Below are 17,346 nucleotides of genomic sequence, written 5' to 3' on the forward strand. Positions count from 1 at the left end.
TTTAAAACATAAAAGATCAAATTGTGAGTTAAAATTAAAATAAAGGACCAAATCAAAAGAAGATAATTGACTAAAACGTTAACTGAAATTAAGTTAAGGGATCCCAAGTGTTATTTAGCCTTTTTATGTTTTTTGAAATGTATATTAAAAAAATTTAAAATAAAGTTTTCAGTAGATTTTGTTAAAAAAGCTTAAGTAACTTGTATAAAGTTTGCCGGTATTGCAATTTTTTGTTATTTGAAAAATAAAAAGTAAAATGGAATTTTGATTTAAATGTATATAAGCATATTTTCAAAGGTACAAAATATAGTTTTCCAATAATTCATTATCGAAATTGAATTATATTGAATTAGACTTAGATACTATATTTTAAACAACTATAACCTTCGTACATTTTTTTATGGTATTTTTTTTCTAACCTTTAACATTTTCAAGTATACAAAATACACGAATGAATTAATCAATATAAACATATAAAATAAATATTTGAAATTATAATTCAAATGAAATTTGGAGGCTTTTGAAAAGAATTAAAGAAAAAAAAGTTTTTTTTCCTCCTATGTATATTATGTGCTATTAAACTTTGGATCCGGCAGTACTTTAGAGGCCTTTTAGGAAGTGATGAAACAATGGCTTTTTGGGGAGGTCTTTCATACCTTTACAATTTGACTTCTACCTCATATTCTACTATTTTTGCATTAATTTTTCAAAATACTCTTGTAGACAACAAAAATATTTAAAAAAATTGGTCAGTTTTTTACCCCATATTTCAGTTTTATTTTTTATTTTTTTACGTATCATAACAAATAAAAATTATGGTATGTAATTTTTTTAGTTTTTCATAAATATCTAAAATTTTGAAAACGTAATATTTTATATTAAAATTTTTTCATACCAAAAATTTTAAAAACACAAAATATTTGATATGAAAGATTTTTTCTCAATTTGTTTAATATATCGGAAATTTGAAAAACATAAAATATTTAGTTTGTAAATTGTTTCTCATTTTTTTTGCATAATGAAAATTTAAAAAATACAAAATATTTTGTGTGTAAAATTTTTTCTCAGTTTTATTATATATTGAGATTTTGGAAATTCAAAATATTTGATATGTACAAATTTTTTTCTAGTTTCTTTTTTTTTTTTGTATATTAAAATTTCAAAAATACGAAATATTTAGTAGGTAAATTTTTTTCTCAATTTATTACACATAAAAAATTTCATTTTCAAAAATTTCAATTTATAAATTTTAAAATTTTATTTTCTGAAAATTTCGTACTTATGTAGGTAAAAATAGATTCAAAACCTTTCAGCGAAAGGAGGTACAAATAGTACGAGTAAAATTCGGTTTTTCAAAAATTGTGGGATTACAAATCTAGTTTCTAAATGCCTCCATGTTAGGTTGGGCTTGCCAACCAAGCCCATAGTTCAATGTTTCACATTGAGATTGGCCTTAAGTGATATATTACTTGTGACATCCTTATCAAACAAATATTTGTATGGACTTAATTCTCTTATTTTGATTGATTTATATTTTTAATTTCCACGTTTATGAATCTAATAATTTAACTTTTTAATTTGCAAAAATTCAAGATTCTTTCTCTCTTTTAATTTTGGAGTTTAATTAAGCTGATATTTCAATTTTATAAACGAGTGAAAATAAATTTATTAATATGTTAATATTAGACATGGCAATGGTGTTGGACGAAAACGGATTTTGTTCGAATCCGCCTTTATTTTTTATTGGGTGTAAAATTTAGATCTCGTGACGTGATTCGGTTTTCTCACTCGCGCACCCACACCCACTTCCATTCATATATATAAAATAATAAATTTAAAAGTCATATTAATTATAATCAATGTAATAAATTAAAAAATATTTTTATATAGTGAGAAGATTATAAATTTTAATATTAAATATATACATGTATATAAAATTTTAAAATGACAATAATATTACTAGCAGGATGAGTTCGGATGCGGGATTGATATCAATATCTCCAAACCCGTCTCCGACTCAAATTTTAATTTCGGGAAAAATCCGCACTAAATCAAATCGGATATTTATCTACAAATTCAGGACGAGTTTGGATGGATATCTGCAAATACATATTTTATTTTCATCCCAAGTTAATGTCTTGTGAATTTGACCTAATGGAATCATGCTAGATCTCGTATGTCTAATATTACATCTTTGAAATTAATTTTTTTATATAAATTAAAATCACTCTTAAATTTTAAATAAATATGTTATTTATATATTTTTTTTAAGAAAAATACTTGACATACATAATTCATAATAGCTTTAACAATGCAAAAGAAGAAAAAAAATAGGGTTCAAATCGTGACAAATGATCGATTTTACTAACAAATGAACAATTATATTGGTTGTTACATAACAAAATTACCAAAAACGTAAATAATTTAAAAAAAAAAAAAGTGTTTTAACACTTTTTAATAGTAGCTTCCAACTCATATTCATCCTCGTTTGAAGTATGAATATAATCAATAATTAGTTTAGGCATAAGTGAAAGAGAATAGTTCTTGCTAATTCCTTCAAATATGTATTAGGTTGTATTAGATTATCACAGTAAAGCAATACTCAAATGAGTGCCTAAGTAGACCTCACATAATGAAATACTCTACTCTTTTATACTTTTCAATTTTTAATTATGAGTATAGAATAATATCTGATCCTTCTAACTTAATAACCAGATTTTTTTTTACTAAACAAGTCAGACACAAAATTACTACTATATACAATTCACATAATTAATTTCTCTATTTTAAAATATGACAGTTTTGATTATTTATTTAAATTTTTTAATTAAAAAATAATGATGTGATATATTATAAATGATGTGACATATAATCTAATGATATAAAATCATTTAGATATATTAATTATTCATGTGTCATTAATTAAAGTACAAAATAATTAATTTTTGATGTTGAAACTAATGTTTTTAAATTGTTTTATTGCAATTTCATGTGACTAATCATTCCACATTATATGATATGTCACGTCATTTAAATATATCGCATCGCCATTTTTTAATTAAAAAAATTATATTGAGAGATAAAAATGACCGTATTTTAAAATAGAATAACCAATTTTGTGAATTGCTAAAAATAAAGAGACTAAAACTGCAATTACACATATCTTTTACTAATTCAACCAATAATATCACAATATTATTAATAAATACAAAATTTCATAAAAGTTATTTGATCTTATAGCCAATAGTTATTTATATTTTCACACACAAAGTTTCATGATCTTTATATTCTCATATTATATTATTGATCAAACACATAAAATATGTGATCTTATAATCGATATTTACTTATATTTTTAAAATATTTATTAACTATTCATGTAAAACTATTTGATCTTATTTAAATGTTAATACAAATGATTAGATCAAAATAAAAATATAAGTTTTACGGCAAAGTTTAATTTAATAAGTTAGTGTGATTTGATTCACTCATTTATATATACATATATTCTTTATAATTGAAAAGATCAAGTTATTCCAAAAAGTTTTATAGAAAAGCAAGTTATACAAAAAAAGTAGTGGGAAATAAATTATTGAAAAATAAGTAATACTGTTAATTTTTTTTTGACTCTATAAGTAATTATTAAATAAATAAACAAATACAATTTTGGTAAATAAATAAAATAATAAATACGACCTAATTAAGACGAGAAAAATAGCCGTTATAAACAAACACTGTCGTTTCATTTTGATACCACTGTTCAAAAAGTTTTTCGACCGTTAGAGAACTAACCGTTACACTTTACACCATTACAGAACGACACTCCCATCTTCCTCTGATCCTTGTCAAGCCTCTCTTACCACTTGACTTCCCTCCAGTCATTTCTACTACCAACGCAAATTGCGCTCTCTATCAATCTTCACTCTTGTTTATTAATTAATAATAATAATAATCCCCAATTTCACAAAACCCTAATCTGAACTGCAAAATGGCGGTGGCAGATGGAACCGGCGGTGGGACCATTATCATTGACGAGACTTACGAATTCTCTGCACCGCGATTTTTCGATTTCACTAAAGGGGAATCTGATGATGAAATTCGTAGGGCTGAGCTCTGGTTTCACACTGCTCTCTCCTATGCTCCTTCTCGTAAGCAACCTCTTCTGTCTTGATTATTTATTGTCTTATACATATATACATAGAGAAATCATTGATCAATTTAGATTGATTAGAAATTGATGATTTTCATATTTCATGGTCAAGTATGTCTCGATATTTCTTCTCAAGCACGGATTTGTGAGTTTAATCAATTTTTTCTAATTCACATCACCATTATTCGGTTACTTTCCAATGGCAGGGATTAGCAGGGGGTATTTTAGAGAAATTCAATTATAAGATAGAAGAATTGAATTGAAGGAAAGATAGGGTTCCTTCTTTGAACTACTAATTCGCATGTGCATTTTTTGTTGAAAAATTGGATTTCTTGTGTGTGGAGATCCATAGGGATCGGTTTTTGTTTTTGTCAATGGAATCGTGTAATAGACACGGTGAAATAATTAGGGTTTTTTTTTCCTCTTGTTTCATACTTGTTTTCTTTGATTGATATTTTATGTTGTGCATTCTTCTTTCGTTCGCTGCTTAGATTTTTATGCTATTTGCTTAGGCTGAAGTTTTGATTTTCACCTTGTGCTTTGGCTTCCAACTCTATGATTCATAATTCTATACTTAAGGAACTCTATGTGATTCATATTATAGGAAATTATGTTTAAATTGTGTTGCAACACCATTTAGAATACATATACGAAATGAATGAATTGCTTTTCAAGCCTTTTCATCCTAATAGTTTTATGGTTTGGTCAGAGAACTTTGATTGTCTAAGTCATACTTGAGATTAGACCCTGTTATTGTTTCTATCATGTACAAAAAGGTTTACTTGGTCGGGTTTTTTAAATTGTTGCAGCATTCATGCCTAAAATCAAGGCTGGTAGATCCATTACTGTTGGTACCTTGTGTGATTTTAGTGAAGCTGACGATATGCCTAAGGTACTGGTACTTCAATTTTTATATTATGTATTTAAAACTTAGTTTTATTCATTAAACTGAATAATAATCATTGTTTTATAGACGTCAGCAAATGTGGAAGAGAGTAGTGTTCTCGAATCAAAAACACAACCTCAGAGCATGGCTAGCAAAATAAAGGAAGAGGATGAAGACAATAAAGAAAACCTAACAACTCCTTCGCACGTGGTATTTTTGTATTTAAGTAACAACTTGGTTCCTGGTTATCATTAACATCTTCTCATAAATTTATTCTATATCTTTCAGATTTCTACCAATAAGAAAGACGATGCACCATGCTGCGAGGTCAAAGAAGAAAGTAATTCAACTACTTCTGTTGAGGTAATAAGTGCTGTAATTTTTGCATCATAACAACTTGTTTCCTGCCTATTATTATTACTATCTTCTCATAATTATCTATTTGTCAGGATTCTGTTGGTAAGAAAGAGAGTGATCATAAAGGGGATAGCTTAAAAGTATTACCATCTGTTGAAGTAGGAAAAGATGCTTGCACACCAAATCCAGCATTGAGGAAAAATGTCACTTCCTCTTCCACTATTTCCAAGAAGCTACAGAACTCTAAGAAGGTAACCACGAATACCAAAACTCGGTTGCAGTCAGCAGCCAAAAAGAGCACTGCAGGGACTCCCCACTTGGCCCAAGAGAATCAAGCTATTAAGAAGCAAAAATTGGAAGGAGGACAAAGTAGACAGGTAACTGTTAAAATATCATTTTGTATTCTGGTCTTAGGCAAAATAGATTCTTATACTTTTTTTTTATGCTATCCAGATTCTGAATGTCAAACCTCAAACTTACCCTCATAATAAGTCAAAACTGGGTTACTCTTCAAGTACCAGCAAAACGCTCAAAGAGGACAGAAAGGTTTGTTTTGACTTATAATATTTTCTATACAAATTTCTATTTCAATTTTTAGCTTTACTGTAATAATATATTGATTTTTTTTATGTAAAGACTTACGTCCGTGAAACACCAAAAACACCTGCATCTGCGCCATTTGTATCAATGGCAGAAATGATGAAAAGATTCCAGTCAAGTACAAGAGACCTGCCAATGCACACTCTATCCCATGTAATTTCATTGATCTACTCCCGTTCACCTTTATATTGTTGCACCTTGGGGTGTTTGAATACCTTTTGACTAATTATTTGTTATGACGCTTGATCCAGATAAAACCAAAACTCACATTGACCAGGCCTAAGGAACCTGAATTTGAGACAACTCAGCGGGTTCGCCCAGCTAGAGTGAAAAGTGCTGCTGAGCTTGAGGAAGAAATGATGGCTAAAATGCCAAAATTTAAGGCTCGACCACTGAATAAGAAGGTATTACATTACATTATTTATTCATAGTCAAATTGTAGTTCTTTTTTAATGCTTAAATTTATGTTTCTCTTTTTTCATGATAGATTATGCAAACTCCAACTTTGCCTCCCTTGCCAAGAAGTGCACCTCAACCACCAGAATTTAAGGTAAACGAGACCTAAGAACAGAGAAGATGTTTATCACAGATATGTGTGTGTGTTGAACTAACATTCCCATTTTCATCAGGAATTTCATCTGGAAACACTGGCTAGGGCTCATCAAAATACAGATTCAGCTTCAAGAGCTTCAACAGAGGTGTCCCATAAGGTATTTTATTAGCTAACAGGGAGAATTCATTAGCTTTTTCTTTCACTTTTTTTCTTCCTGGAAGTCATCTTTTTTGTTGTTGTTGAAACAGGAGAATTCATCGAAAGTACATTATAGTGAGCCTAAAACTCCAGTACTCCAAACATTACTAAGGGCCCGCCCAACAACTGTTAAAAGCTCATTAGAAATAGAGGAAGAGGAACTTGAAAAGATCCCTAAATTCAAGGCAAGACCTCTAAATAAGAAGGTAGTTGCCCCAAGCTAACTAAATTGTTAACCAATCTTAAGAATTTTCATTCTATCATTTAGCTAACCAAATAGTATCTTTCAGATCTTTGAAAGTAAAGGGGATATTGGAATTTCTTGCCATACGAAGAAACATGTTACTGAACCTCAAGAATTTCACTTTGCAACAAATGAAAGATTTCCACCACCTGCTGCCGTGGCTGATTTGTTTGACAAGGTGGGTAGTATAGAGTAAAATTTACTATATGGTCCCAAAAAACTTCTAGAATATAAAAGATTGAATATGTATATTCTGTAACCATTTATTTCCGGTACTGTATGATTACTTTTTCAACTTCAAAATCGTTTACTTATTTTTACCGTGTTGCAGCTTTCTTTGAAGTCTGAACCTGCTCGTAATCACAACACAATCCCAAGAACTACAACTCCAAATCCATTCCATCTTCACACCGAGGTTCATTAATTCCCAATTGTTAAAACTTGACTTGTTAAACATTGATTTGGTCCAGTTCTTCTAATACCAACATTCTTGATCATGTGGCAGGAAAGAGGTGCTGAGAAAGAGAAAAAACTGCTCATGGATATTTTGCAGAAACAATTTGAGGAGGAAGTAGCAAGGGTTCCGAAGGCTAATCCATACCCTTATACCACTGACTACCCTGTGGTACAAAATTTTATCAATTTTGTGGTTCATCTACTTACACAACTTTTTACAATATTATTAAAACTACCCATACTTTGCAGATCCCACCAAAGCCAGAGCCCAAGCACTGCACTAAACCAGAGCCATTTCAATTGGAGAGCCTAGTGAGACATGAGGAGGAAATGCAGAGGGAACAAGAAGAAAGACTTCGAATGGAAAGAGAGGAAGCAAAAATGAGAAAATTTAAGGCACAACCAATCATAAAAGAGTGAGCAAAACTTTTTTAAGCATCCATATTTTTTCTTAGGACTTTTTTTTTTCTTCTGAGCATGCATATATTTTCAATGAAGAAATACAAGCAGTGATTCATATTCTTCCTTTCATGGATGTGTTGCTTGCAGGGACCCAATCCCAGTCCCAGAGAAGGTCCGCAAACCTCTTACACAAGTTCAAGAATTCGATTTACATTTGAATATTCGAGCTGTGGATAGAGCACAATTTGATGGGAGGGTAATGAAACAATTCCTTTTTGTCTCAATTGAATTAGGATAGCCTGATAAAACAGAAATAAAAGTATTTATTTTACCAATACTCAAATAACTTTTATTTTTACAGATTAAGGAGAAAGAAATGATGTACAAACGATACAGAGAGGAGAGTGAAGCAGCACGAATGGTATGAATGATTTATTATATATCCCTTATTGTTGTTAGAGCATAAATTTAGTTGCAAGATTGACTGTGATATTGCAAACATGCAGATAGAAGAAGAGAAGGCAGTGAAACAAATGAGAAGGACAATGGTTCCTCATGCTAGACCAGTTCCAAATTTTGATAATCCATTTTGTCCCCAAAAGTAAGCATGCTTCTAAAAACTCCCTTATTTTCCCCAATTTTATTTTAACATTTAAACACTTGTAAAGCTAATTGCACCTATTGTTGCACCAGGTCTTCTAAAACAACAAAACCCAAGTCACCAAATTTGCGTGTATTCCAAAGAAAGGAAAGACGGAAGATATTCAATGGACCAGCATTCTCAAGTCCTGCTACTAACATGAGATAAAAGATATTCAATGGACCAGCATTCTCAAGTCCTGCTACTAACATGAGAGATAACTGATGTATCAAACTTGTGGACTGTGTTTGGTGTTCAAGAACTCTTGAATCCTTGACACCTTGTGTTTGTACTTTTTTAAAACTCAATTTTTTATGTATATTTTTCTATAACTTCAGCTATTGGCATCTGTATAAATGAATGATTTGTGAGAACTATATCCACATTAATAATCCAAGAAAATGAAAACTGAGGTAACGAATTCATTGAGGAATATCCCAAGAAACCGAGTTAGCCATATTATAAGTTTAGAATTTCAAACACATTATTTTAACATCGTGTTCTTTTTAGTTAAAATATCACCAAAGTAGACAACAAATTTAGGCATATCCGAGGAATATAACCTCTGGTTTATTTCCGATTTGGGAGCATTTGGAATAACTGCGAATTACAACTCTGGGCTGAGTGGCATGTATTTCCATGGTGCTCGTTTTTCGAATTATGAAGCATGGTTAAATGATCCTACTCACATTCGACCTAGTGCCCAGGTGGTTTGGCCAATAGTAGGCCAAGAAATATTGAATGGTGATGTAGGCGGAGGTTTCCGAGGAATACAAATAACCTCCGGTTTTTTTCAGATTTGGCGAGCATCTGGAATAACTAGTGAATTACAACTCTATTGTACTGCAATTGGTGCATTGGTCTTTGCAGCCTTAATGCTTTTTGCTGGTTGGTTTCATTATCACAAAGCTGCTCCAATATTGGCTTGGTTCCAAGATGTAGAATCCATGTTGAACCACCATTTGGCAGGGCTACTAGGACTTGGGTCTCTTTCTTGGGTGGGGCATCAAGTATCTTTATAAAATATATAGCTTTTTTTAAGAAAAATAATATTGGTCCTTAAAAGTAGATTTTAATAATTGATCAATCATAGATCATTACTTAAAAATCATCAAAAATCATAACGATGATTAATAATATTATTATTTAGAAATAATAGTTTGTGATTTTCTCGTCTTTATGAATAAGACGGTGATTTAATTTATATCGATTCAATATGAGATATATTTTTTTTATTGAATTGGTATTATTTAAGTCACTCACGATCTGAGTCATAAAAATAAAGAAAAACATTAGGGTTTACGTCTAAGAGACCACTTGAAAATATTTTTGATGCTCAGAATACAAAATTAATTGATTCTTCATATTTATTAGCAGATGATGATCATCGTCACATATTTTAAAAATAAGGTAATAATTAGTTCTTAAGATAGTATTTATTATTTCCCCTGAATTTGAACTCAAGTAGGACCTATTTGAAACACTTTTATATTTTAGTTTTTAAAAACATATTTTACAAATTTGAGTTAGAAAAATATTTTAAAGAATAAAATTAAAGAGAAAACTTGTTTGAAAGATTTGTTTCTAAAAACATAAAACTTAGGGCTTGTTTGATTTGTTGACGCAAAAACCTTTTTGATGTATGTTTTAACGACAACAAACCTTATGAAATAAAATATTAAGTTTTATGAATTGTGGTCTACTAATGATTGCACTTGAGTTTTGTTTAAAGAACATGAATTGCATAAGTGAACAAGCAAGAAACCATTCACTTCATCAAAGTGCAAAAGTATCAACTCCACAATAAAATAATCTCAAAAGGAATGTATCATTTATCAATCATTCAAGAGAATGATTATTACATCTTAAAGATAACATATTCTTCATGAAGAAGATGATCAAACACAACAATCAATGATCACACTATGCTATAAATCAAAAGCAAGATCATTTGAAAAGGAAGCAAACATAAAAAAATAGAATGGAGAACGTTCTTGACAGAAGTCTGAAAAACGGAGAACGTTATCCACAATTCTGAAATTTCAAGAACAAATGATCTCCTCTGTTGAAGATGAAAATGCTCTTGGATTTCACAGTCGCTGCTTATGGATTTCACAATCATATAATTAGTACCCTTCAAGGAGTATAAAGGATTCATCTCAGCAAAGAATCAATTCAAAATACAAAGTAGAAAAGTTATGGAATATGATGAATCAAGCAAGATTATCCTCCAATTTCAAGAATGACCAGTCTCCAGCATGTTAACATCAATCAAGATCATTCTCCAGCATGTTAAACATCAATCTATAAAATGATAACATCAATATGCAGAAAGTTCTCATCAGTCTCCAGAATGATGAGATCAATCTCCAGAATGATCAGATCAATCTCCAAAATAATCAGACCAGTCTCCAGAATGTTCCACAATCATTTTCTAACAGATTGACATCATTCTCCAGTTTGTTTTGCGTGAATCAAGATATTGTCTTGTACTGAATTCATCAATCATATATTCTGAGAATCAAAGGATCATTAAACACAATCAGAGTTGTCCAAGAATGAGAAGCTTCAGACCAACCATTCCCATCACAGAAACATAACGCATAATGTTCAGAGACATGAATATTTTTTAATTAATAATGTCTAGTCTTTTGTCAAAATCTGACACATTACAGTAGAGCACTTTCCAACGTCTTTTTTGGTTGTCGTCAACCTTCCCAAAACCTATAAAAGGAAGGTCAGACTCAAAGGAAAATCAAAACTTCAAGTGCTAAGAAAATCCATCACATACTTACAATCATACTTGAAAGTCTCTCACTCACATACATTGAATCAATTATGGTTTTTCCCATTCGATTCTTAGAATCATTCTCGTGTACTTCTTTGTTAAAGAATCAGAACTCAAATAACTGTTAAGCCTTCTCAGATTTTGACAAAACACTTTAAATCATATCATCGTAAACTCAAGGCTATAATGTGAAGTATAGTTTTGAGTAAGCTTGTAGGAAATCCTTTTATGATTAAAAGGTGAATTGTAAAATCCTATCTAAAGATTGACATGTGATTTGATTGAACTTCTTTTTGAGTGGAAATGATTTGTTTTTGTAACAGATCAATGTTGATATGAAACAGAGTGTGTAAAACCAAGATTGTTCTCCGTTTTAGCACTTAGTGAAAATCTCATAGTTGTGAGGACTGGACGTAGCTCGAGTTGGGTGAACCAGAATATATTTTTGTGTGATATTTCTCCCCTTATCTATTTACTTTCAGTCTGTTTGATTATCTAGTTAAATAGATAAATTAAATTGTTAATTTTAACTAACTAAGAACGTTTTCTATTTTCTAGTTAAAACCAAGACGTTCTCCATTTTCTGTTTTCACAACCAAGATCAATCTTGAGTTATTTTCTTAAGTTTTAACAAGAATTTTTAAAAGGGTGCATTTACAATTCAAACCCTTTTCTTATAAATTGACATTGCTACTTCAATTGGTATCAAAGTCTGGTTTCTAAAGTTGAACACCTAACAAGTGTTAGAGGAAAAAATTCAAGAAGAAGAAGTACTATCAGAAGTCAACACGTGCTTAATGGTTTTGTAAGATTCAAGAAGAAGAAGTAATGCCTAAAGTTGAAATGCTTTTGTATAGATTAAGGATGTTTGATATATGAAAGATAACTTTGTAAAATTGATTTTAAAGTTATTTTTTAAAAATCCCACATGGTTGAGGTAAGACAAACATCCTCATGTTTCAATTTAAAGAAAAATCATTATGTTTTATACTTAGATGAATTTCCAACTAAAAATCTTTAAAAAGTGAAAACAGATCATTCTAGTCATAACGGAGAACGTTCTCCGTTCAAATTTGTTTTAACAAACAACTCCAGATCATTCTTCGTTTCTTCATCATGAAGAAGTTGAAAAATCAACTTTTGAAATTGTACCTACTGCCACATCATCTCCAACCAAATCATGTTTTTAAGAGTTTTAAAAAGAATTGTCATTTCTATAAGAAATGATCATGGGAAATTTGAAACACCGTTCTTCAAATCATTCTTTGATGAAAATGATATTTCACATGATTTGCTTGTCAAAGAACTTTCCAACAATATGAAGTTGTTTTAAAAAAAAATTAATTACAAGAAATGGCTAGTTGTTTATGTCTAATTGATGACTCGTTTGATCCATAATTTGAGTGGAACTAGCCAATCAATCAAGGATTGTTGAAACTGATAAATGATTTTTTTCAATACCAACCCTTTTATTAGATGTGAAATCAGCATGTGTAGTAATCTTCAATATTTGCTTATACACTTGTACATGAATTCATCTAGATAGTTGAGACAATTAAGTGCATCAAAGGTGCCCAGTTTTAGAGTACAAGATAGGTCTTAGGAAACTATCTATGGCCAACAAAAAGTAGTTTATTAATTTTAAAAGTGTCCTAGATAGTGTATAAGATTGCTAATAAGAATTCAAATTGCGTTGCTTTTTTGAATTATGATTCACTTAGTTGGTCTAACATTTTAATTTTGTACATTATTCATTTTATTTTCAATTTGGTTAATAACATATGGCTAAAACATAGGTACAATGTCATATATGTTATTCTTACTTTTCCCCTCAGAAAAATGCAATTATTTCTATCAAAAGATATGATGAGGAGGAAGAACAATCTGGACAGTCACATCAGATTATTTCCTAGGAAAACAAGATTGATAAACAATCTCCGTTTCACATTCCTCCTAGTGTTGAAAAATAATTTTGGGGAGAAGACATAAAATTTGTTTTTCATGTTTTTAATCTTGGCTCTGTTAAAAAATATCTTTAACATACATTCACATGAATTTTTGAAAAATAGAAAGCAAAATATATCACACTTTAACATTTTGAAAAATGTCATTACTATATTTTGTATGAAAAAGAAAGTATGGACAAATTTGTTTTAAAATGCCATCAAAGTATACTTCTGAATACTCTACATTCTATAAATATTCTAGAATATAAAATCTCAAGGCCCAAACTATATATGGAAGTATGCATATTATGCTTGATGAATATGTTGATTTTTATGATGAAAGATAGGATGATGAAGAAAAATAATTACAATGTTAAATTTGGATAAATCGCAAAGTTGATAATGTTGAATTATCATCTCTAAAGTCTGATCATGAAGTGGCAAAACAAAACAAAAAAAAATATAAGAGAAAGATCAATTTAAGTAAAAAGGTTCATACCGGAACATTCTCCACAAATAGCAGAACATTCTCGACAAAGAGAAGAATGTTCTCCACAAGAGCAGAATGTTCTTGACAGTTTATATGCTTCATTCAATCAAAATTAATGCTTTCTATCACGCTGATACGGTTGAAGATCATCAACAAGTTCTAAAATGAGTTGGAACCATTTGCTTTTGGCACTCCTACACCTACCTCACTACTTACCTTTCCTCCAAAACATCTCCTCATTATCAAATTATTAGAAGAATTAATTGAGAGGGATTTATTACTGATATCAAAACTGTTGCTGGAGGTATAATTACAGTGGTTGACATGTCTCTAAACAATTATCTAAGAAATTGTGTCTATTGTGGAGGATATGGCAAACAAAAGAATTCTATGCAACAAGTGCTTGACTATGGTGATATTGTTGTCATGTATGGTTTAATTAATGTGCATCTACATCTTGATCAACCTGGAAGAACTAATATGAAGGAGGCAACAGTTAAAGAACTCGTCATTGAACAAGATCACTATAGGTGGTACACTTAATCTCAATTCTTATGATATTTGCATCATGATAAGAATGAATATTTTTTTTATGATATTATGTGATTGATTGAGTGCTCTTTAATCAATTCATGTTTAAATTGATTACATCACTCTTTGTCATTACTTGTACACGAACATGTCTAATTTCTATCATTCTTCAACATATTTTAAATATATAGCCTTATTTATGATTTATTTTTGAAGGATTTCAACAAGATAATATATTTTGGTCTTCATGAAAATGATTTGTGTCTCTTCTTACGTTAAAACTCAAAACTATACAAAAAGACTATGGCATGAAGTCAAAAATTGGTATCTGAGCATTTTAAGACATATTAATATATGTCTTTGCAAATGGATCTTATTTATTGTATATTTTTTTTGTGAAAATTGATCTCAAGTGTTTAAATATATTTTAAGTATGATAGATAGATATAACAACAATAAAAAGTCTTATACACACTTATAAATGAAAGTAACCTTGAACATGTACCTTATTGTTAATTTGTGTGGTTGCAAAAATGTTGTAACAAAACAAATTTTTTAATGTGAGCAAATCTCTTGGCATATTTTTTATCCATTTAAAAAAAATTAGTCTTTTAAAAATACAAACATTATTTGTATAAGAATATTTTGTAAAGAGATAAATTATATTTGACATAATATCAGATTCATCTTATTTCGCTTCCATATATGCGTTCATTCTCTCTAGCTTTAAAAATGAAAAATGAATTTATTTATAACAAGGCAAAAAGATGTCTTACTTGTTTTACGAAACTTTGAATTATTAAAGGATATTAATTTCATAATATTCCGGGGGAGTTTTTAGAAAATATTATTTTCTTAAAGTTGAAGTCAACTCATTTTTTTTTTAAATGAGAAGAATATATTCATTGAAAGATTTTCATGTGTGTTAAAATACTTGCATATGTTTGCATATAATTATTTGATATTGTCGTTGTTATCATTATCCATATCTTGATTGCAATATTGACTAAAATGATTTTTGATCATCATACATGCTATGTTCCTTGATGTTAAATGCAAACTTGCAAGTTTGATATGTAAATGCATTGATCAACCACATGGTTTCTAGGTGAAGTATACTCATGCTATTGCTCTCTATGTTTTTATTTCAATTTTTATTACCCAACCTTTCTGATAGTTGCCAAGAGGGGGAGAAAAATATATGATTGATATAGGATGAAAGTAATTAATGAAGAATGTTAAGAATTAACCTCTTGCATATGTTTAGAGGAAGTTTAATTAGAATGATAAGAATTAAACTATTGCGTGTGTTTAGGGGATTTTAATTACATATCTATGAACATTCTTGCATTTTATTTATACTATTTATGATTTATTCAAAAGGTTTGTCATCATAAAAAAACTTATGATAACATCAATATGCAGAAAGTTCTCATCAGTTTCCAAAATGATCATCAGTCTCCAGAATGATCAGATCAGTCTCTAGAATGATCAGGTCAGTCTCCAAAATAATCAGACCAGTCTCCAGAATGATCATCAGTCTCCAAAATGATTAAACAAGTCTCTAGAATGTTCAACAATCATTCTCCAGTCTGTTTTGCGCGAATCAAGACACTGTCTTGAACTGAATTCGTCAATCATATATCTGAGAATCAAAGGATTATTAAACACAATCAAAGTTGTCCAATAATGAGAAGCTTCAGACTAGACATTTCCATCACATAAACAGAATGCATAATGTTCAAAGATATGAACATTTTTTAATTAATAAAGTCTGGTCTTTGGTCAAAATCTGACACATTATAGCAGAGCACTTTCCAACGACTCTTTTGGCTGTCATCAGCTTTCCTAAAGCCTATAAAAGGAAAGCCAAGCTCAAAGGAAAATCAGAACTTCAAGTGTTAAGAAAATCCATCACTTACTTACAATCATACTTGAAAGTCTCTCACTCGCAAACATTGAATCAATTCTGATTTTTCCCATTCGATTCTTAGAATCATTCTCGTGTATTTCCTGTCAAAGAATCATAACTCAAATAAGTGTTGAGCCTTCTCAGATTTTGACAAAACACTTTAAATCATATCATTGTAAACTCAAGGCTATAGTGTGAAGTATAGTTTTGTGTAAGCTTGTAGGGAATCCTTTTATGATTAAAAGGTGAACTGTAAAATCCTATCTAAAGATTGATTGGTGATTTGATTGAACTCCTTTATGGGTGGAAAGGATTTGTTTTTGTAACTGATCAAAATTGATCTAAAATAGGGTGTGTAAAACCAAGATTGTTCTCCGTTTTAGCACTTAGTGAAAATCTCACAGTTGTGAGGACTAGACGTAGCCCAAAAAAGTTTTTCATTTTTTGTTTTCACAACCAAAATCAATTTTGAGTTATTTTCTTAAGTTTTTAACATGAATTTTTAAAAGGGTGCATTTACAATTCAAAATCCATTAGTCTTTTAACATGAAATCTTTTTAAAACAATTTTGACTAGAATTAAAAAAAAAAATTGAAAAATGAGAAGTAAAACACCATTTATCTGTTTTATTTTTTTAGTTTTAAAAAGTATAATATTAAAAATAGTTTTATAAAACAGTTTTTAAAAATAAATATTAAATTTTTAAATTTAAAAAAATTAAAATAAAGTTCTTGAGAGATGAGAATCAATGTTTAGGTTAAAATAATTGAGGTACATGCATCCTATTGCACTTTTAGTTATTATTTATTAATAAAATATAAAAAGAAAAATAGTTAAAAAAGATTATGTATATATAATTAAAATTTTAAACTATACAGATCAATTTTTCATTATTTTTTTTCTTATATTTAATCTCAAACTAGTATAATGATATTAGTAAAACTAGTATACCATAATTTTTATAGTATAATCATCACGAGTGTTCCATCTTAATTTGTTGCAATCGTTACTAATAACTATGATGACAGATGTAATGTAAATTTAATTTCATCCATATATACGTGTCTGCTTTATGAACACCCTGATATGCCACAATCTATAGTTAAATAAAATTAACTTTTGAATCAACTAGCAGCTACTATGCATGGACAGCAGGGGCTCTGGTCCTACCAAGTAAAATAAAAGTGTATAGA

General features: G+C 29.6%; 1 protein-coding gene across 1 annotated transcript; it reads left to right on the forward strand.

The window, feature by feature from the left end:
* The first annotated feature begins 3,805 nt into the window (after positions 1 to 3,805).
* LOC101503094 (protein TPX2) lies at positions 3,806 to 8,911 on the forward strand. The gene is made up of 19 exons (XM_027335482.2): positions 3,806 to 4,148; positions 4,960 to 5,042; positions 5,124 to 5,246; positions 5,325 to 5,399; positions 5,486 to 5,770; positions 5,847 to 5,939; positions 6,030 to 6,146; positions 6,245 to 6,397; positions 6,481 to 6,543; positions 6,623 to 6,703; positions 6,795 to 6,950; positions 7,035 to 7,166; positions 7,320 to 7,403; positions 7,494 to 7,613; positions 7,694 to 7,860; positions 7,994 to 8,102; positions 8,208 to 8,267; positions 8,353 to 8,447; positions 8,540 to 8,911. Exons 1-19 carry the CDS (start codon positions 3,989 to 3,991, stop codon positions 8,652 to 8,654), a joined length of 2,271 nt encoding a protein of 756 aa, XP_027191283.1. The 5' UTR covers positions 3,806 to 3,988; the 3' UTR covers positions 8,655 to 8,911.
* Positions 8,912 to 17,346: the final 8,435 nt, after the last annotated feature.

This window comes from Cicer arietinum, chromosome 6 (genome assembly GCF_000331145.2).
Source record: "Cicer arietinum cultivar CDC Frontier isolate Library 1 chromosome 6, Cicar.CDCFrontier_v2.0, whole genome shotgun sequence".
Lineage (NCBI taxonomy): Eukaryota > Viridiplantae > Streptophyta > Magnoliopsida > Fabales > Fabaceae > Cicer > Cicer arietinum.